At 31.5% G+C, this 21697-nt stretch overlaps 1 protein-coding gene across 2 annotated transcripts; it reads right to left on the bottom strand.

Moving 5' to 3' along the window:
- Window positions 1–6366: 6366 nt before the first annotated feature.
- Window positions 6367–10612, bottom strand: LOC112705671 (RNA pseudouridine synthase 2, chloroplastic). 2 transcript variants are annotated; one of them, XM_025756567.3, is made up of 8 exons: window positions 10070–10612; window positions 9184–9327; window positions 8641–8898; window positions 8327–8529; window positions 7899–7977; window positions 7580–7755; window positions 7315–7456; window positions 6367–6635 (listed from the first exon to the last, which is right to left on the bottom strand). In XM_025756567.3, exons 1-7 carry the CDS (start codon window positions 10436–10438, stop codon window positions 7324–7326), a joined length of 1362 nt encoding a protein of 453 aa, XP_025612352.1. In that variant the 5' UTR covers window positions 10439–10612; the 3' UTR covers window positions 6367–6635; window positions 7315–7323. The 2 variants fall into 2 exon arrangements, with proteins under 2 accessions (XP_025612352.1, XP_025612351.1); XM_025756566.3 differs by lacking the exon at window positions 6367–6635 and having other exon boundaries at window positions 7125–7456.
- Between the last annotated feature and the right edge of the window lie 11085 nt (window positions 10613–21697).

Here is a 21697-nt window from a genome sequence, read left to right as displayed (position 1 = left end):
CACCCTTGTCCATTCTCAGATCCCCATTGTTACTTGTAATTCTTTATTTCTTTGGTTCATCGCACAGAGAAAGCTCTCCATAGTTATTGTTGTAGGACTCTTCCCAACGGAATCTCTCATGTTCTTTGAATATGGAATAAATGAAGATGATGCTGCGTTTTCCGATCGAATCTCTCCATTGGCGGCGTCCTCAAGGAAGCTCTACCGTAGAGGATTGAGAGAACGAGCTCTCCACACAACCTTTTCTCCGCCAGTACTTTAAATTCCGATAATACTTCCTTCGGTCCTTGCTTCTTTGGCTATTGTTGTTTCCATTTTGCTGCTCATATCTTCATCAACGGTTGTCTTTACCTCGTCTAGTGTGTCCATCACACCGCTAGGATTAACTTCTGTTAAGATCCTTCTCACCGACGATGCTACTTCTCCATTATTACCGGCTACCGCTCCTCTAAGATCTAGGTTCGTCTTGGTTCCTACAACTACTCAGCCTTGATGATTAGATGGTGTTAAAAGTCAGTAACCTAACCCATTCTTAGCTTTATTGTTCCCTGCTCTTCTCCTGAATCCATCAACTTGTCACATTTCTCTGTTCACAACTAATGATATTGTTGTAGGCAGCGGTGATGTCCAAGTGTTTGGGAGCCAGTCTTCCATTGTTATGTTTGGATTCATTTCTTTGTCTTGGTACATATATTCATTTTTTTATTTTTAAATTGTCTAGCACATTAATTCCATATTTCCAATCAACTCTTCCTACATTTCTTTTCCTTCAAGTTTTATTTTTCTAATTGTTTGCAATATCCATTGTCCAAATGATTTTATTGTTCACGCTGTTGGTACTACTTGAATTTTCGCTCTAAACCATGTGGGTCTTGTCCATGGACATAGAAAGATAGCATGCTCTAAAGTTTTTTCTTTTTCTCTGTAAATCCTACATATAGGATTATTAGTAACTTTAAATAGGTTAGTGCCCACTGTAATATATTATGTACAATTTCTCAGAAAAATTTTATTTTGTTTGGGATTTGTATTCTCCATATCTCATTCCTATACCTCCTTATTATTCTCACTCAAAGATTTTTGTTTCTTTTCCCTCGTATCTTTTTCCTCTCTCGCAATATAATATCTTGATTTTACTGAATATTTTTCATCAAAGTTATATGGCCAGATAAAACAATCTTCTTTATTTACTATATTCACATGTGTGTGTGTAGGACTGCTTCTTTTAGCTCTAAGAAAAAAATGTATTGAATAATTCTCTCATTTCATCCTTTCTCTTCTACCAACAAATTCTTTATCTTTGTTGCTCTATTATTTTGAAATCCTGATATGTGAATCTTTTCCACAATTCAATTATCTTTTCACACATCAATTTTGCTATCATCTCTTATATTACATCTTCTATTTCTCTTAATGAAGTCATTTCCTTTCACTAAATTTTTTCACACCCACAAATCTTCTCTTAAGTTTTAGCCTCCCAAGCTCTTTCATCTGAGAAGTATAATTCTTTTAGGATACTTAGCCATATTGAGTCCTGATTTTCGACTAATATTCATACTTGCTTTGCTAAGTAAGCAATGTTTTGACTCTCTAAATCCTTGAATCCCAATCCTCTCTTTCTTGTTTGTGGTTATATTTTTCCAATCTTTTTTTTTTAATTTTCTCTTTCTTTTTTGGTACTAGCCCACCAAAATCTAGCTATTTTATTTTCCAATTTCTTACAAAAAATTTTTAGAAACTTCACCACATTCATAGCATATGTAGGTATTGCTTGAATCATTGTCTTAATAAGGACTTCTTTCCCAACTTAGTTAAGTAATTTTTCCTTCCACCATTTAATCTTTTTTAATACCTTTTCTTCAATCCACTATTGGGCTTTGGATTTTGATCGTTTCCATTTTGCTGGTAACTCTAAGTATTTTCCTGGATTATCCCAAGAGGTAATTTCTAAAATCTCCTCAATGTTTATTCTGGTTTAAATTGATACTTAGTCTAAAGAAAAAATTAGATTTTTCTAGATTTACTCTTTGGTCATATGCTTCTATGTAGACATTCAAATTTGTATTAATAGATATATTACTTTTTTTTTTGCTTTGAAAAAAATAATGCAATCATCTGCAAATAATAGATGGGTTATGTTAAGGGCATTAGAAGTTAACTTTATTCTTGTAATATTTTTCCCCTTTTTAGCTTTGTCCATTAAAATTGTGAAAACTTCTACTGCTATAATAAACAAATAAGATGATAATAGGTCTCCTTGCATTAATCCTCTTTGCGGCTTGATTTTTGTTGTGAGTTTTCAATTAATATTAAATCTGTAGGATGCTCCTCACAGCTCATAAATAACCTAACCCATTTTTTACAAAAATCAAAAGCCTTTAACACTATTTTCAAACAATCTCATTCTAATCAATTATATGATTTATTTATATTTAGCTTAATTGTCAGACATTTTATCCCCTCTTTTTCTTTTTTAGTAATTCTAAAAAAACTTCGTAAACAATAATAATATTATCTTGTTTCAGCCTTCCTCCTACAAAGTCACTTTGAATTGGAGATACAATCATATCCAAAATCTTCTTTAGTCTTATCACTAAAATTCTTGATATTATCTTATCTATAACAATATATAATGGCAAAATATAGGTTTTAGTGTCCAATTTTATTTTTTAATATTGTCCTTAATAAACAGAAGTTATTATTTCATTTTTAAACCACTTGTCATCTTTTCTTTCCATGTATGATCTATAATTATTTCAAATAAAAAAGACTTTCACTATTTTACTTTGCAATCAATCTGTCATAACAACAACTCATTTTCTTCTATTTTATTTTTATCTATACATTCCTTATTTCAAACTAAAAAAGTTTTCACCAATTTTCTTTTTTTTTTCTAAATACATAATATGGAAACCTCAGTTCAAAGTACTTAATATGGCCAGTGATTCTTATTCTGTATAACTTACTCCCATAGATTTGCATGAAACAAACCAACTTTATTCTCTCTATGATTATTTCCAGTCCTAAAATGCCTCGCAATGACATAGATGTCTACCTACAGCCTCTGATCGATGAGTTGAAGCAGTTGTGGGCCGGGTTGATACATTTTACTTTGTGAACTAGCTTATTTACCCTCGTCCGTTCACGAAAACGCGGGAACCCTTGCTCATTTAACACTACATCCGAGCACCGATGCAGCAGCTCTTGCTCATTTGACACCGTACTCGAGCCATACAGCGCGTTGCTTCCGGGCAACAACCTAACTTTAGCGCAATAATGTCTTTGATTCATGTCATGGAGGTTCGACTAGGTTTTTATTTTGGTTGTCGAAGACCTAACACAACCCTCCTCCTTTATCCGGGTTTGGGACCGGCTATGTACCGCAAGTGTAACATAGGCAGGGTTTATATTGAATATGCCAATGATTTTTTTTATTTTCATAGAGGCCTCGCTTTCTACTTCTTAGACGAGTTAGTCACACTCTTGCACCACCAGACGTCATTCTCCCATACACGAGGGAGGTTGGTTTTGGTGACATAGTGCATCTCATAGACTTTATGTTTCATAACACCCTAATGTCTACATTCTTTGAGCGTTGGCGTCCGATGGCCCACACTTTTCACCAGCCATAAGGTAAATGTACCATCACCCTGCAGAATGTGGTATACCACCTAAGATTACACACTGATGGAAACTTAGTGAACAGTTGCTTGAGGGACTTTCAAACATGGTATCAGCACCCAACTTGGGATTATGTAGAAGAGCTTCTTGGTGTTAGGCTCCTCAGCAGTCGGAGAAGAGGAAAGAGTTGTTTTCTATCATGGTCATGTCGCTTAGGGACAGAGTGCGGCATATTCTAGTTAAGCCAAATCCCGACACTCTCTGCCAATACATGAGTTGTTACATCATGCTATTAATTAGGGGTTACCCAATGATAGATAAGACAAACAATCTTGTTCATATAAGTGGCTCCCCTTGTTGGTCGACTTTGATCAATGTCGCAGTCTGTGTTGGAGATCTGTGGTGCTTACATTTACTTATCACTTGTTGTGCTTTGCAGCACATTGCACTACAGCAGACATCACGGGATGCATGCCACTGCTAATGTCGTGGATATACTATCAATTTCCTATATGGTGCCCATTTGATAGGCAAGCGTCGACCTTTTTCCGTTGGCTGTGATGTATATATATTTATTAGCTTTTCATTTAGTCTTTTTTTATTAATTAATATTATTTTTGCATATGATCACATTTATTTTTTTTTCTTGTTGCATGTGGTGGTAAGTTAATAGGTATGGTTCATGTCCATCAATATTAGGCTCTTTAACGCAAACAAATAATGCAAACAATGAGTGCGCAAAAGAATCAGACTCTCACACTCAAATACAATTCCTTTTTCATTATTTCTTATGTGACAATTAGGATATACACTCACAAAAACATACTCCTACTGGACATTATTAATCAACTTACTGAAAAAGTTCAGAAGTACGAGTGTAATTTTTGTGAAGAATGCTATTACTTGCATCTCCTTATATAGCTAAAAAATTTGCCGTTTTATATCTGGTTTACACAAAACGAGATGATATTTTCCGTATCTCATTTATATTAAACTCGAGATCACGTTTTTTATATCTCGTTTGCTTAACTGTACACCCTAATTTTATTTTGTTTGCACTCGAATCACCTTTAATTAAATTTATATCTTATTTCGTTTATAGTATAAAAGAAATATGCCTATAATTAACTCATTTTTATTGTAAATGAAATAAATAATAAAACACAAATCAATAAAGTATCTCCAAATTATCTATATATGTAAATAAAACATTTAAATTATTTATTTACAAAACAAACTAGTTCAAGCATATCTTTCATATCAATTATGAAACGGGATTCTCAAAATTCAAAGGGATAAGTACTTTTTTCATCCCCAAGGTCTGGGGTCGAAATAAAATTAACCCCGACCTTTTTTTTATTAAAATCATCCTCAACGTTCAAAAACGCTTTAAAATCATCCTTTCCCGAATTTTTGGACCAAAATACCCTCATCATCATCATTCTCCTCTTCACCTTCCTCACCACACCACTTCCACTGCCACCAACATTACTACCACCACCACCACCACCAAGACCACCAAACAGCAACAACACCATACCACCACAACCACCATCAACAGCAACAACACCATACCACCACAACCACCATCAACACCAACACCAACACCACCACCACCAGCATCAAGCCCCTAACCGTAACCCACCACCCCTTACCCCATTCTCTCACCCCCTCACCGTAACCCCCTCCCCCCACTCCTCACCCCCTCACCGTAACCCTTCCCCCCACCCCCTCACCACACTCCCTCACCGTAACCCCCACCCCCTTCCTCATGCCCCTCTCTTCATGGTCATCATCATCATCATCATCATCAACAGAAGAAGAAGAAGAAGAAGAAGCGGTGGTGCGGTGCGGTGGTGCAGCGGTATGGAGAAGAAGAAGAAGAAGAAGAAAAAGAAGATAGTCGTGCGGTGGTGCGGTGTGGTGCGGCAGGACGACAAAACAGCAGGGCAAGGCGGCGGTTTCCCTTCTCTCCCCCTCCCCCCTTTTTTTCGCGGCCTCCCCCTCCCTTTCTTTCTCTCCCCAATCCCACCCCATTTTCTTATTTATTTATTTATTTATTTTATATTTATTTTATTTTATAATTTTTTAATAATGAAGGGTAATTTGGTAAAAAAAATAAAATTAAAGTAAAAAAAGAATGATTTTATAACATTTTGTAACGTTGAGGATGATTTTAATAAAAAAAAAGGTCGAGGACGATTTTGATTTCGACCCTAGACCTTGAGACGAAAAAAGTACTTATCCCAAATTTAAATTATGTAGAAATTTCATTTGTATAACCATGGCCGCCAACGCACGAGACCATGCACTAATATTTTTTTAAAAAATAGGTTGTTAATGGGACTAACATACTGTTTGAAGTTTTAAGAGATAATGAACTATTTTATCGATTATTGTTTTACATGAATTTAGGGATGAGCACGGGTCGGTTTGGTTCGGATTTATAGTAAAATTAGAACCAAATCAATTAAAATATAATTGATTCGGTTTAATTTAAATTTGTATTTTTTTGTATATGTACTCGAACCAAACCAAACCGATTAAGAACAGATTAGTTCGATTCGAATAATTGAGTACATAATGACTTTGAAATTCATAAAAAAATCAAATTTTTATTTTAAAAATTCAACAAGTACAACAAACATGTAACATCAATAGAAATAATCCAAACATGTTAAATACCAAATACATTAAAAACTAAACTCATTAAAATCCAAACATATTAATAGTGAACAATCTGTCTAATGAAAAAGTCATATATATTTTTTATTTTTTATTTAATTAATATATGATCGAGTTCGCGGGTTGGTTCGAGTTCCGCATCTCCAGAACCGATACCCGAACCAATCACTAACAAAGACCATCAGTTTAGTTCGGGTTGAATCCATTACCCATTGGTTCCAGAACCAATTTAATTGGTTCGCTTCGAATTTGAACAAGTAATCGGATACTCGCTATCCCTACTCACCCCTACATGGATTAACTTCGATCTCTTTATCTAGCACTAATTTCTGCAATATAAAAGTTATGTGAATTTATAAATTTACTCTGAAGTAGGAACAAGAAAGTACAACGTTGTGATTTACAAATTAATGCTCCAATTTACAATTTAAAGTAGGAAAAAAAAATTCAGAATAAGCTAGAATATGTGGATAAGTTCTCTTCAAGGGGAAAAAAAAGTCTAGGTAGATCGGTTTATTATTTTTATCAAAATTCTTTATTTTCAATAATATATTATTTATTTATGAATTCAATTAAAAATTAACATCTTTTCAATTAATATCAAATAATTTTTTTAAAATTACGTTATCATTTAAAATTTTAAATTATAAACTATAAATCCTCTAAAAAACTAAGAACTAAAAAATTATTAAAAAAAATTACTATACCTATTTTTTATATTTTACCTCCAATGAGTATTCGAATGTGGCAGGACTAATATATCCAATACATTTTTTTTATAAGTCAATAAATCTAGTATGAAATTTATTAAAGATGAGTTTTTGGTGAATTTGATTTTATATATTTCTTTTAACTTTCAGATGTTTTTATTTTTAAAAATTTTGATATGTTCTTTTCCTTATGGTTCCAAGACTTTCTCATATCTAATCCAAAAGAGAGAATATCCATAAAAAGGCGATCAAGACCACATAGAGTGAACAAAACACCGCCATCTAATTATAAGCTTACAGGGTCCCGTTATGAAATTGAATGCTTTGTGAAGAAAGCCCCCTCATTGCTAATCTTGCGAAGTTGGTTTAAAATCTCATCAAAGTCTGCAGGTGGTTCGCACGAAAAGTGCACCTCTTGCCCCGTATGGGGATGCTTAAACCTGCAAAACAACAGGAAAAACCAGCGGCTTTATCAAGTTTCATAAATCACAGTCATGAATGACATGAACCTCTTGCTAAAGACTTTTTAGCGAGGAAACTAAAAGAGGCCGTTATCCTCTCACCCGAGAGTCAAAGCATGAAGACATGGTCTATCTATTCTGGAAACCATTTGTACAATTTTGCTATGTAAACCGGAGGGTGTCCTGGGACGAAGCAGTGAAAGGACCATGCTCCTCGTTGCTCCATAAACCTCGTCACCCAGAAGAGGAACTCCCAAGTACTTGGCATGAGCACGGATCTGCAAAAAGAGAAATAATCAAAGCCTGAAGCGATAAGAAACTGAGTCAGTAAAATATTTTCACATGCTTCGATCCAAAATCACACTTCACAAGGGCAAAGGGGGCATAATCTTTGTGCAATGTAACATTTTTGTAGAAGTACCTGATGAGTGCGTCCAGTTTCCAACTTCCACTCGACCAACGCACAACCACCCCTGGCAAGTATCTCAATTACCTTGTACCTGACGGATATGTTTAAACATTTAGATGACAGCATTTCATTTGTTATGAAACTTTATCTCAAATAAACACTTGAGTACTAAAGAAAGCAAACCAAAAACAATGACTGATGACATAAATACATCACAAAAGCTGAAATATTTCAACTGTTCTCTTTAGTTTTAACCGGTTGATTAGAAGACTATAATTGCTATAATTGCTAGCCAGCTACGTTAACCTACTTCCACTAGAAAATTGTAATACAAATAACAAAGCTAATTAACAAGGACACATGGTTTGAATAAAAGCGAACTCAAATTTAGTATCAATTTTATGCAGCACATGTTTAAGTGTAAAAGTACCATAAATCACCTACTAGCAGCATGCCGGGATTTTCTAGGATTGAGTGGTCCAGCTACAGCAGTCATACGAAGCCGGTTATTAGGATCACGACCAACAGGAACCTCAACACGCCCAGCAACAGGAGTGGGTAGCCCTGCAGTAAGGCTAACATACACCCTCTTGATTGTACGTAGCTTAAATTGTTCCGACAATTTCATATGAGAATGTTCATCCTAATATCAAAGTACATTTAGCTAAATGTTAAATTTTTGAAGTATTAACAAGAATTTGTTACTTTACTAGAGGTGGGCACTAGCCATAAGTTTTGAGGCTGCCAGAATCACCTTTGCAACAACTAGTAACCCACTTGTGCCTTTATCCAATCTGTGTACAATCCCTGGGCGAATGGATGCCACAGCTGGCCTAGAAGATAATCCTTCACAAGAACTTGCATTAGTATAGAAGCTATTAAACTCATCGTCAGAATCTTCAGTATTTGAAAGAGCTTCCTCTTTAGAATATTCAACATTCGGAAGGTTACAATGGTGAAGAATGCCATTGACTAATGTTCCAGATGTATTCCCAGGTGCTGGATGCACAACCTATGTTACACATATAACAAAATTTCGATGTCAGTAATATGACTTAGCAGGTATCACTTTGCCCTTTTAACCATTTCTCATGTGCCTTAAACATTGGAGTAATCAAGATAAACATTGGAATTCAAACTTTACAGAAGTCTCGGTGGTTTAAAAATCAGTAGAATCAACTTACAAACAAAAAGCCAAACCTTCACCAAACACAGAACCAACTCAGTAAGTACATGACTAATGATTTATTATTAATTAAAAAAGAAGAAAAACACTTGGGTAGATATAGAGAATTACCATGTGTGCAGGTTTATTTATGACTAACACATGCTCATCTTCATAAACTATATCCAACGGTATATTTTCTGGCACAGCTCGCAAAGTCTGCAACTCAGAAATTGTGCATGATATCTCATCCCCAGCTTTTACATTGAAGGAAACCTGCTCAAGCAAGCATCACCAATTAAAAGTTGGTGTCACAAGTCTATGTAGCTCATATGCAAATTAAACAATTAACAGAGGACACCAGATATCAGGCATCAAGAGACCAAGGATCCAGTTTATTTTTTATCAAAAGATTTGGGATTAAAGCCCAACTACTGCTGTTTGGAACATGTTACGCTGAGTGCATCAAATCAGTTAAACAAGTTTCTTGCTGCAACAAAGAAAGCTAGCATTATGAGGCGTAGCTTATCATTTCCACAGCCAAAGAATTCAGATTTATGAGCGTCATCTAACAAATATCTTAAGAGTGTAGTTAATCATTTCCACATCTCATGTTCATCAATAAACCATAAATCATACATTATTAACAGGGATAAACCAGAACCATGACCACTCCAGATATATAGAATATCCATAATAAGTCTAATGAACAAACATAATTATGCCACCAGCAGTCCAGAACTAAGATTCAATTATCCTAGTTCAATTTTTGTGTTGCCGTTGAAACATGAAAATTGAAACAAACTACTATACACAGAATAAGCTACACGCATAGCTGTCGTTCCAAAATAGTAAGCGAGATGAAAACAAAAATCAGCATCAGAATCAAAATCAGTTTACTAGTCAGTAGTCACTACCGATAAGTTTAATCATATTGACACGAAGTTCTTTACAGCTGAAACACACTTTCACAGACAAAAATAATCGCACATACGCGGCCATTGACTTGAGAAATTACCTTATCAACGACGCGGCCATTGACTTGAACTAGTCCAGCTCTGATGCTCGATTGAACGCGAGCTCTACTGATTCCGCTGATGCGAGAAGAGATCCAACTATCGAGTCTCAGTTTTCCAGATCTGATTCCGTTATCCACCGTCTCCTCCAGCCGAACACCGGCATAGTTCGTCCTTGTATCGGCGATGGTTTCCTGCCTCAAATCAGAGCCTGAGTCTCCGGCGAAGCCAGAACTAGCGGCGACTCTTCGCGCAGTGCCAACACGAGATTTATAGTTCGGAGTAGAGAAGAAGAGCGAAGGTGTGGTTTGAAATTGGATTGCTCTTGCAGCGAAAACACGGCAACATCCACAAGAGTGAACTGAGAGCATTTCTATATTTTCTTATCATTATTTTTTCAAATTTTCTGTTTCTTGGTCCCTCTTTTATAGCTCGGCGTTGGGTATACGAGAAGGATATGAAATGACGATCCTAAAGTTGAAACTTGAAACGAGAACCTTGTTTCGGGCTTGGGCCTAGGCGAAACATGGACCAAATTCCTAGATAATAAATGACAAAACAAAAATATGTCTTAAAATATTTTTCTAATTCTAAAATACTTACCATTTATCAATTTATTAGAAAAATAATTTTTAACAAACTCTAGGCATAAAGTTTACAATAATATCGAGGGCCAAGTAAATTATTTAACTGCCTATGAATAATAACTCAAATTGTATAATTTTTCTATATTCATTTAAAAAATTGTGGACTTAAATTTTCTATCTTTGATAAAAAAAAAATAAATTACTTAACTAAGTTGATATAATTATTTTTTACATATTATTTATTTTATCTTTTTTGAATATATTTTTTTTTACTTACTTACACATTCTTATTATTACTGCTTTTTTTCATTTTTTCATTTTTCTCTTTCGTTATTGCCTCCTCCTCCTCCTCCTCCTCCTCTTATTTAACTTCTTTTCTTTTTTTTCTTTCTCCACCTTCTTAGTCATCATCCTCCTCCCCTCATTTGATTTTTTCTTTTCATTTTTCTTTCTCCACCTCCTCTATCACCGTCATTATCATTATCATCATCGTTATCGTTATCATTATCGTCGTTTTCTTCTTCTACGTAAATAAATTTGTTCATTTTCTTTCAAATTTTTGCGCTTATTCTACTTAATTTTGCAGTGTTATCTACTAATTTTTTTATTTATTCTCTTTTCTATTAAAATTTGTGAATTTGCAACTCAAATTTTCTTAAAATAAGTTCTTAGTTCTATCACTTCATTTAGTTAAAAATTTTGATATTAGAATAATGATATTTCAATGTCATTTTTAAAATTTTTACTAGTGCATGACCTGTGCTAAACACGAAAAATACTAAACTAAACCACTGCTTTAATTTACTATAGTATATAATAAATTTTAATCACAAAAACACATACGATTCTGCTGAATTTCTCTTTAACACATGTTATATATAATTGCACACTTAACACATAGACAACAAATTAAATAAATTATGATCTTCACTTGAAAATGGCAATAAATATTAAGTTAACTCTAACAAAAATTACTAAAAAAATAACATAATGCTAAAAAAGAGTGAACACTCAAAAATAAAGATCTATGTAGTTACTGACTATAAAAAAAATTCCTACAACCTAAAAAAGAAAGAAAAGTCGCAAAAAATGCAACAACATCCTAATTGTACAAAGCATAAAAACTTTAAAACACATCATTAGAGATTCTGAAAAACTTTCCTATATACAACATTTATGGTAGAATCATCACTTAGTGATCCATTATTCTTTATCAAAACTCTCAAACCCTCTCTAGACTTTACCCTAGACAACGCAACGTATAATTGTCCGTGTGTAAAAACAGGTCTAGGTAAGTATAAACCAAATGTGCTCAAAGTTTGACCTTGAGATTTATTTATGGTCATTGCAAAAGAGACTACCAAAGGAAATTGTCTATGTTGAAACCTGAAAGGTAGAGTTTCATTATTCAAAGTCATATTCATGCGTGGAATGAGAACTACTTCACCACACTTGTCTCACTTGTCTCCTGTTAAGATGTTGCATTCAATTACATGATTTCCAAGTCTACAAACCTGTAATCGAGTACCATTGCAAAGTCCATTACTTTGGTCTATATTCCTTAGAAGCATCAAAGGTACACTAATTTTGAGTCTCAACTGATGGTTGGACAAGCCTGAGCAATTTATCGAATTTAGAACATCAGTTGTAATAGCATCCAACTCGTATTCCATGTTGTCCTCTTCAGCACATAATGAGTCTAAACTAAGATAAACTTTTTCATCACTACTAATATATTCCATAATTGTGTTATTGACCTCATGGACAACTTTGAGAATGGGCGCCAGAATCGTGCGCTCTTTGAAATAATTAATGTTATCCAAGTTCATCAATAATCCTGTGTAGACAAATGTAACCAAATTCTGAAATCCATCATCAGTATCATCAATAAGTATGTCTTTAGGGATGACTACTTCCGACTCGCCATCTGTTGAATCACCTGCCAATCCATTCCCAATTTGAATTAACTAATCTGCAAAAGCTTTGATATCATCATCAACTTCAACCATACCACCAGCAGTAAGCCTCATATTTTTTGAAAGCTTTAAGACTGCGCAAAAATCCCATAAATAAGATGAACTAATGCATGCTTGCACAATATCTTACCGTGAACCCATAGGTATTACTGGATGAATTTGCCCGAAGTCTCCGCCACGTACAACAACTTTGCCATCAAATGGAAGGTTTGGATTAAACGATGGCTGAAAGCGAAGAATATCTTATAAAGACTTGTCAAGAGTTTTGTAACAATACTTGCTTAACATTGGAGCCTCATCCCATATAATAAGCTTTGCTTTACAACTACGTTTACAAATAGGTGTTCCCAGTTTTATGTTGCATATAGAGTCCTCATTGATGCTTAATGGTATTTTGAATCCTGAGTGAGCAGTACAACCATTAGGAAGTAGTAAAGAAGCAATGCCACTTGAAGCAACATTAAGAACAATGTTCCCACCACATCTGAGATAAGCAGAACGAGTATTCTAGATGAACGTCTTGCCTGTTCCACCATAACCATATAGGAAAAAAAATCCGCCGCGATCATTGTTTATGGAATCAACAATGATGTCAAATATCGTTGTTCATCTGTCATGGTCTTTAGAGATTGCATATACTGCTGCTTAAGTAAAGAATGATCAAAATTAACCTCGTCCAACAATAAGCGATCTTCTAAACCATGAGATCTAATGATGGGTAGAGCATTGCTGGAAACTCTTTAAGAGACCTTCCATTAACTTGCATCTTGTGTTCAATTTTTGCAAGGGTCAAGTTCATGATATGCTCGTCAGACAAATGAAGATCTATACAAAATATAATTTTTATATTAATACATGTATCAATTTTATGTTAATAACATATCCATAAATAAATTAAAACCATAAATTGTACAATTTTTAACTAAATACCTTGAACATGATAAATTCTTCTTTGCTCAAATAAAATATCCTCAGATAATTCTTTATAGCATCTTTCCAAAACAAAATCAGGACATGCTACATTATTTGAGATCAGAAGCATGACCGAAAAAGTCACAAACATAGTTGGCTATAGCCCAAGTACTTGCTTCAAGAATAGCATCAATAAATTCTTTGTCGTCTTGCAAGAGACCTAGTGCATAGCATGCTTCTTTGAAAATGTTGTGTGTATGACAATGACCAAAAGCATAGGTTTGGATTTTCACACTTAAAATAGGTTTGACGTTGCAAGTATAGTCCAAACCCAACTATTGATCATTAATCAAATTATAATTCAAGGGATTGTCACAAATCAAAGAAAATAATAACCGAGAGTATTTCGACTCCCAGGTTGTTCTCCCTAGGAACTAATGCCAACAAGTGCACAATTTTGGTTGCAAAAAAGTAAGGGAATTTTTAATGATCGAAAGCAAACAAAATAAAGGAGTTAAACTGGAGCTTGGTAAAATCTGGCTGGTTTGTTCGGTTCAACGGTTAACCACTGGTTTAGCCAATTTTTTTTCTAATTTTTTACAGGACGATTTTGTAGGTGGACCGGACCGGCCAGATGACCGGTTTCTGGTTAACCCTATTGAACTGGTCGGTCTGGTTCAGTTTTCAGAACCTTGCTTTCAGCCAACCACGATGATCAGGACGATATCTCTCCAAAAGTTGTTTATATCCTCAAACGATCATGGTAGTACGATTGCCCTTTTGAATAGTTTTGTCTATACCATCACCATTAGCATTAATAAAAATCAAAGAGTTGGAGATAACATCTTGGAAGCTCCTACAAAAAAGTGCAGGAATTTCTCCAATTTTCTGAATGTACACGATAAAAGTTATGTATATAACTTCAAATGATGATAGAAATATTTTTAAAAAAGAGTTGAACACTATTCAATAGTAAAAAATAATTGATAAATTTGTAGATTTAAACATATGGACTAAGGAATGGTATATTACCATATCAGGATTGATCTCAAGAAAAAAAAAAGAGCCTCAAAATAATTTCCATACATCATAAGAAAGACAGAGAGAGTGAATGAACTTTTGGATAAAGAGAAAGACTTATAAAATGTAATACTCTTCTGGTAGATAGTGGGTATTTTAAAGGATGAAACCATGATAACAACAACTTGTTGTATTAATGACTTCTGATTGCATTTAATAAAAAAAGTGTAATAGTGGCCTTTGTATGAGATAATGGCCAATACTTGGAAAATGATATCTCACAGGAGATAAAAGAATTGATATAATCAAAGAGGAGAAAGGTGTACAATATGAATACATGCAGAATGGATATAAAGTATAAAGGGGATATTAATTGATATCAAACATGTTGCAGAGTACATGATTGGTTTGGAATGAAAAAAGTAAGTTGCAAGTACAAAAGCTGGTATAGTATGTAGGCAATGATTATGTAATGCTTATTAACGCTGGTAAAATATGTACGCAATGATTATGAAGTGCATTATAACTGATAGGTAACATGTGTAAATGCAACTTGGAAAAGTTAGATTTCTTTTTGCTGTGAAGATATAAATAAAAATAAAGCAATGAAGGATAGAAAATGGAATGAAACATGAAATAAGTTATTGAAAAAATTATTGCTCTAATAATAAAACAAATTAATTATCTACCATAAAAAATTATTGTTTCGATAAAATATTGATAACATGCAGTATTAAACACATAATGCGTAATGATTTATAAAATTAATTATCTTTATAACAGTTAAAAGAATCAAATGTTAAACATGTATTACGTTTTTAAATACTAAAAAGATAAAATACACAAAATATAGAAAATCATATTGTGTTTCTATTAAAGTTGTAGACAATTTGTTAAAGATTGCAACCACAATTATTAGAGTACTAAAATATGTATTCAATTTATTTGATTTAATTCAATCTGGTAAGAAAAAACTGCAATATTGTTGCAATGTGGGAAGAATTAAACATGAGATTGAATTATTAGAAAATATTTAAAAAATTACTGAAAAACGAAAAAAATTATTAGGAGGATGAATTAAATCTATTAGTTTTTTTAAAATAAATTAAAATTTTTAAATATTCAATGTTATCGATAAAAAAGAAAGTTAAATAATAAAAAAAACTAAAGCACTTGGCAATTAGATTGAAAGTAAATATAATTTTCTGAATACAATTATCTATAAGACATAAGCCTTATTAGTTAGTGCACACACGCAAAGGACAAAGTAGTATAATTTATTGGATAGCTATGTAGTACATAAAGTAATTTGTTTGTTTTAAAAAATAATGATTAGAGCTTTTATAGACCATAAGTAGATTTAAATAAAATGAAACTTGATCAAAATGACACTGACCATATTAAAAGTAAACACAAAAGCATGGTATTCCATTTTATTAATAAGTAGATTCAAACTAAACCATCAACATACGTGTCAATAATTACTTAATATAACAACAATGTACTTATATATTCTATAAAATTTAGAAATAACATTGGTCTCTCATTACATTTAAAATGAAAATGAATGATACAACAAATTTAATCTATATATAAAGACAACTTTCTAATGTATTGAAATTAAGAAGCCTCTCAAAGTACTCTTCTGGAGTTCCATTTGTATCACTTGTATAGCAAATCATTCAAAAGGATTGAAGATTACAACTTCTCTACATCCAAATCTAAAAAGGCAAGTGTTACCAAACCAAACCTGCAAAAAAAAAAAGAATAAGCTTGCTACCAAACCAAACCTATAATCCAAATAAACAGATAGTGCACAAATTTGATTTCTATAGATTGTTATACCCAAAATGTCTCTTGGCAAAATGTAACATGACATGTATAGTTCAGCTAAATTACCCAAAAAAAATATTTATTTAAATAGTAAACACACCAAGAATAGCATGAAGAGAAATTATAAATTCCAAAGCAAACATAAAATCCAAGAGAGGTATGGAAAAAGGTGGAACTAAGATGATAAACAACATGGATTAAGGTGCTAAAGATACATGTGCTAAATTCATTTTCAGTTTAGCAAATCAACAAACAAAATATATGCATTCCAACCCCAAAAATTAAGTTTTTTAGCAACTGCAAGTATAGTATACACAATAATAACACAAATATACATTCATCATATCACATAATTATATTGAAATTGATAACCTATAAAGCAGCCGTTCCAAGTATAGAAGGTTTAAGCGCACTATAGAGACCACCCCAATCCTCATTTCTAATTACTAACAAAAAGAATACAAATTTTATAATCAAATTAAAACATCATTCGAATCTCAGGATAAAATAAATGACAACAAAATAAAAATAGACAAATAAAATTAGAACTCTAAAAATCTGAAAAAGAGTGCCAAGGGCATAAGTAATGGCTTTATTGGAGGACCTAAGAAGCAAACCCTGCTTATTCCTCTTTACAATAAAGGATAACCATTTGCAACTTCCATTTTAATTTAAGGAGTGTCGATTACAAAGTTTGCTGCATGTTTTATATTTCCATGTCAATTAGCATGATTATGAGAAAAGAGTGCATAGATCCATCATAAGTAGTGAGAAATTAAAAATTATAATTTAAACCATAAAATAAATCAATAAGTGAGAAAGTAAAAAAAAAAAGATATAGGAGAGATAGTTTATGCATTTTTTTAATCCATAATCATGAAAAATTATGGTGTAAATGTTTCTGTAATAAGCATTGAAATCAATTAAATAATATATAATCCAAAAGCTTTAAATCCAAAATTATATCCCTCAAATGAAAAAAAAAATCAAAACACAATGTATAGTCAAATCAAAATCTAACACACAACTTTTTCAAAAAAACATATAAAAAAGAAAAGGCAGATATATAGAATCTTCTTATCCATTTAATTACTCAAGGACTCTATCATATCAGATTTATCAATCACATGAGCATGTCTTTCAAGAACTTCTTAATCCTACTTCATTTTAGAAACATAAATGGTTATTTGTCTAGAAAGCTAGATACACAATGTACAAAACTGAATAAAGAGGACGAAATCATTAAGAGATGGTAGCCTAAGTTCTTTATCTAAGATCAGTATAACATATAAAATACAGAAAAATAAGAGTTATATCAGTAGCTGAAAGACAATAATAAGCAGACAGCGATAAAAATATAGAATTCAAAGAAAAAAGTTCGATGAATTAAGCTAAGTAGGTAGCAGAAAATAGAAAATTGTGCAGGCTAAACCGCTAAAGCAAAGATCTGCAAAGAAATGATGATCACAGCAAAAAAGGAATAGTAGAATAATCTTGAAATAGATAAAAATTAAAAGTTAGCAAGAAAATGAATGAATTTTGTTAAACCATTAAGAATTAAGATAAACAACAAAATATCTCAACCACAATTCTATAAATCTATAAAAAAGGAAAAAAAACAAAAATATTGAATCAATAAGTCACCCAAATTGCAAAACAAAAAGATTTTAAACAACTAATATTCAAATCCCAAATCCAACAAAATGAATTGTGCATCCGTCAACAGTAATACTTATCTCACAACACTTGTTAGTCAGTCGGTTAAAAAATGCCCAGAAATCCCCATAGTTCTAGCATGCACGACCAATATCGCATCCAATCAACTTTGTTCATCACGTACATGTCGACCATAACCACCGCTCACTAGGACCACCGCTGCCTTCGACTCCTTCAGCACCATAGCTGCTGCCGTTGCCACCTTATCCACCACCCCTGTTGTCCCTTCCACCACAATGACTTCTTCGATGGTTAGAGCCATCAGGTAGTGACATCAACCATTTTGATGCGAAAAAAAATACCCTACAATCTCCACATTCAAGTCAAAAAATAAGGGTTCAAAAATTAGGAAAAATAGAATCAGAAAATTGAGAGAGCAATTAAAGAAAATGAGAAAAATATACCTTTTTGCTGTGATTCAAATTTAAGATTTTAAATTTTACCTTTTCAATACTTGTTAGTTGAAAAAAATAAATGTTGAAGTAAAGACTGAAATAAAAGTAAATGAGAGACTGCGGAAAACAGGTACAGAAGAAGAAAATTAATTGAGAGAATGAGAGAGGGTAAAACTTGAATAACTCAGAGAATGAAAAAACAGTGATGCAGAATAAATAAGAGAATGATATAGTACAGATGAACCTTTGCAGAGAGAACACTATGATTAATCCAACTCTAAAGCTCTCTCTTTCAAGATATATTAGATTTCTACTACCTAACAACTCTCTATTAATGGTTTAGTATTAGATGTGTTTTTATATAAGAGAAAACATTCAATTCATTGAATGTGTAAAATTTTTTAAAAATATTTAATATTTCTACGTCACTGTTAAACATTTTCGATGTCAAAATAAAAAATTTTCTGTCACGTTTAAAAAATTGCAATGCTATTTTTCTGATAAATTCTGCACAATTCAAAACAACAACTCCTTCTCCTCCTCTTCTCTCTATCATCATCGTCGTTATCATCTTCTTTTTTTACATTCTCATAATTTTTGTTTCACCTTCTTAATAAAAACCTGCATTATAATTACGAAATTTTAGTGTTAAAAATAAAAAACTTCTTGTGTCACAATTAAAAAATTTTGGTATTTTTTTTATAAATTTTACATAACTTAAAATTGTATTCCTCCTCTTCTTCTTTTTCAGTTTAATACCACACAATTAATTCAGTGATAACAAAACATACACCATTTAGCTACACAAAATTTTTGGTAAATGACATAAAAATTTTTTAAAGAATAAAAAATATAAAATCTTAACTATTCAACCAACAAAATACATTCAAATATGTTTTGAAACTAAAAAATATATTAATTTATTGTAAATAACATAAAAGAGTGATGCTAGGTAGCCAAAGAATAATTACAATATAGAAATATCATGTAAAAATTTTCATTCTCTTGATAAGCAAGTGACATACACCTTCTTATCACTTATTCTCCTTATCACCTATCATTTTGCTGCATGTTTGGAGTTATTGATGTTCTTTTCAAAATCAATTTCAATTTCTCTCAAATTAAATCCCTAATATCTCTCAATCATATTATTATCCATTAAATGCAATAATTCTCTGCAGAAATTATAGAAGTTAAATTTAAAATTTTCAGCAACTTTTACTATACAACTTATATTTTACATATAGACTATTAAAAAATAAAAATTAAAATATAAAATATAAACAAAAATTTAAAAATAATTATTAACTCGTCATATTAAAATCAATAAATAAGTATACATATGAATATTAAATAAAAATGTTAAAATAATTAAAATCATGACCTACTAGTGCACACATGAGATAATTTGAAGAATACAATAAAACGTATAGTTTAAAATTTGATAATATTAATTCTAAAAATTTATTAATTATATACATCATAGGTATGAAATTATGAATATTATGAATATAAATATGGATGTTATTAATATGAAATTATAGATGTTATGTGTATGAATTTATGGATATTATGAGTAAATTTATCAATTGAATAAATTAATTTAAAAATTTGATATTTTTTAAATTTAATTATGATAAAATTTAAAAATATTTGTGTTAACTTTATAGTTATTTATGCAATAACTAAAAAATGATAAGTGCATGAATGTAATATCTAATAAACATGAATTTAATTTTTAGATGTTAGTTGTATATAATTATGGATGTTATGTATATGAACGTATGAATGTTTTGTGTATGAACATAGTAGTACAATATAATTATAAATACACATAAAACACAAAAAAAATCAGTTTATTACATACCTCATCAAAACTAGTGTAATTTTTCGTATTCTCAATAATTGGTTGATTGACAACAACCTCGTTGGGTGAGTCTATCTGTTGTTCATATTCTTCATCAGCACCTTCTACCGTATCAAGGTCAAATTCAATTACCATACTATTTGCAATGATAAAGATGACTTCTTATAAAATTCCTTGGTCTATTCTAAATTTCTAATTATTCTTGTAATGGTTTTAGAGTTGTGAATTTTGAATGAAAATAATTGGATTAACGGAAACAAAATCATATTAGGGTAGCTTTCAGGTTTTGTATCTCCATTGAATGATTATAAATGATTTAACAAAAATAAAAAATTAATTACAATTAACTCATTTAATACAAATTATCATTACCGTTCTTTATAAATATTATTAGTCTTTATTGTATTCTTAAATATAAAAATTAAATTATAAAAGGAAATATTAAGTATTGATTACAAGAATGTCTAATGGTAAGGAATATGATATTATAATTAATGTTATTTATAAATGGGACTGATAAGAATATGATAAGTGAATTGATAGGAGAGTAAGATAAAAAAAATAAATAAAACTGTTGTTAAGTTATATAAATAAAGTAAATTATAGAAAGTTTTGGCTAATTATGGTTGGAAATTTTTTGTTGGCAAATTTTTTCCAGCATAAAAATGGCCAAACCTCTTGTATATGAAATTAATACCATCCAACTATTTTAATGATAAGAAAAGTATCTCATTTAGTTGGAAATGACACCGTTAAAAAATTTTTATGTAATAGTTAAAAGATTTCGGTGTCAAAATAAAAAATTTTTATGTCATAGTTAAAAAAATAAGAAATTTTACGTAATTCAAAACTCTTCTTCCCTCTTATCTTCTTTCTCTTCTTTTTCTTTATCCTCATTATCACTATCATCATCTTTTTCTTATTTCACATTCTCGTAATGCTGCAAAATACTATAAAAAGAAGGAGAAAAACTTCTTTTTCTTCTTATTTCACATTTTTTATAATGCTCCATGAAGAGGAATAGAAAAAGAAAAAATGCAAAGAACAACAACATCAATAAAAAAATAACCATGAAAAGAAAACACGCGAAAAAATAAAAGAAGAATGTGAGATACAAACATTTAAATTAGTGAAGAATTGGAATGTGTAGACACACTCTTACTAATAAAATTGATTTTTATTAAATTTAGACTAATTTAATTAAATTTTATTATTAAAAAAATTTGAATATGTAATAAGACAGTAAAATTTATATTTTACTCAAATAGTATATAAAATTTTAATTTTATTAACGTTCATCTTAATCCAGTTTAGAAAAGTATAG

Source organism: Arachis hypogaea, chromosome 8 (genome assembly GCF_003086295.3).
Source record: "Arachis hypogaea cultivar Tifrunner chromosome 8, arahy.Tifrunner.gnm2.J5K5, whole genome shotgun sequence".
NCBI classification, from domain to species: Eukaryota; Viridiplantae; Streptophyta; class Magnoliopsida; order Fabales; family Fabaceae; genus Arachis; species Arachis hypogaea.
This window is presented reverse-complemented; position numbering and strand designations above follow the sequence as displayed.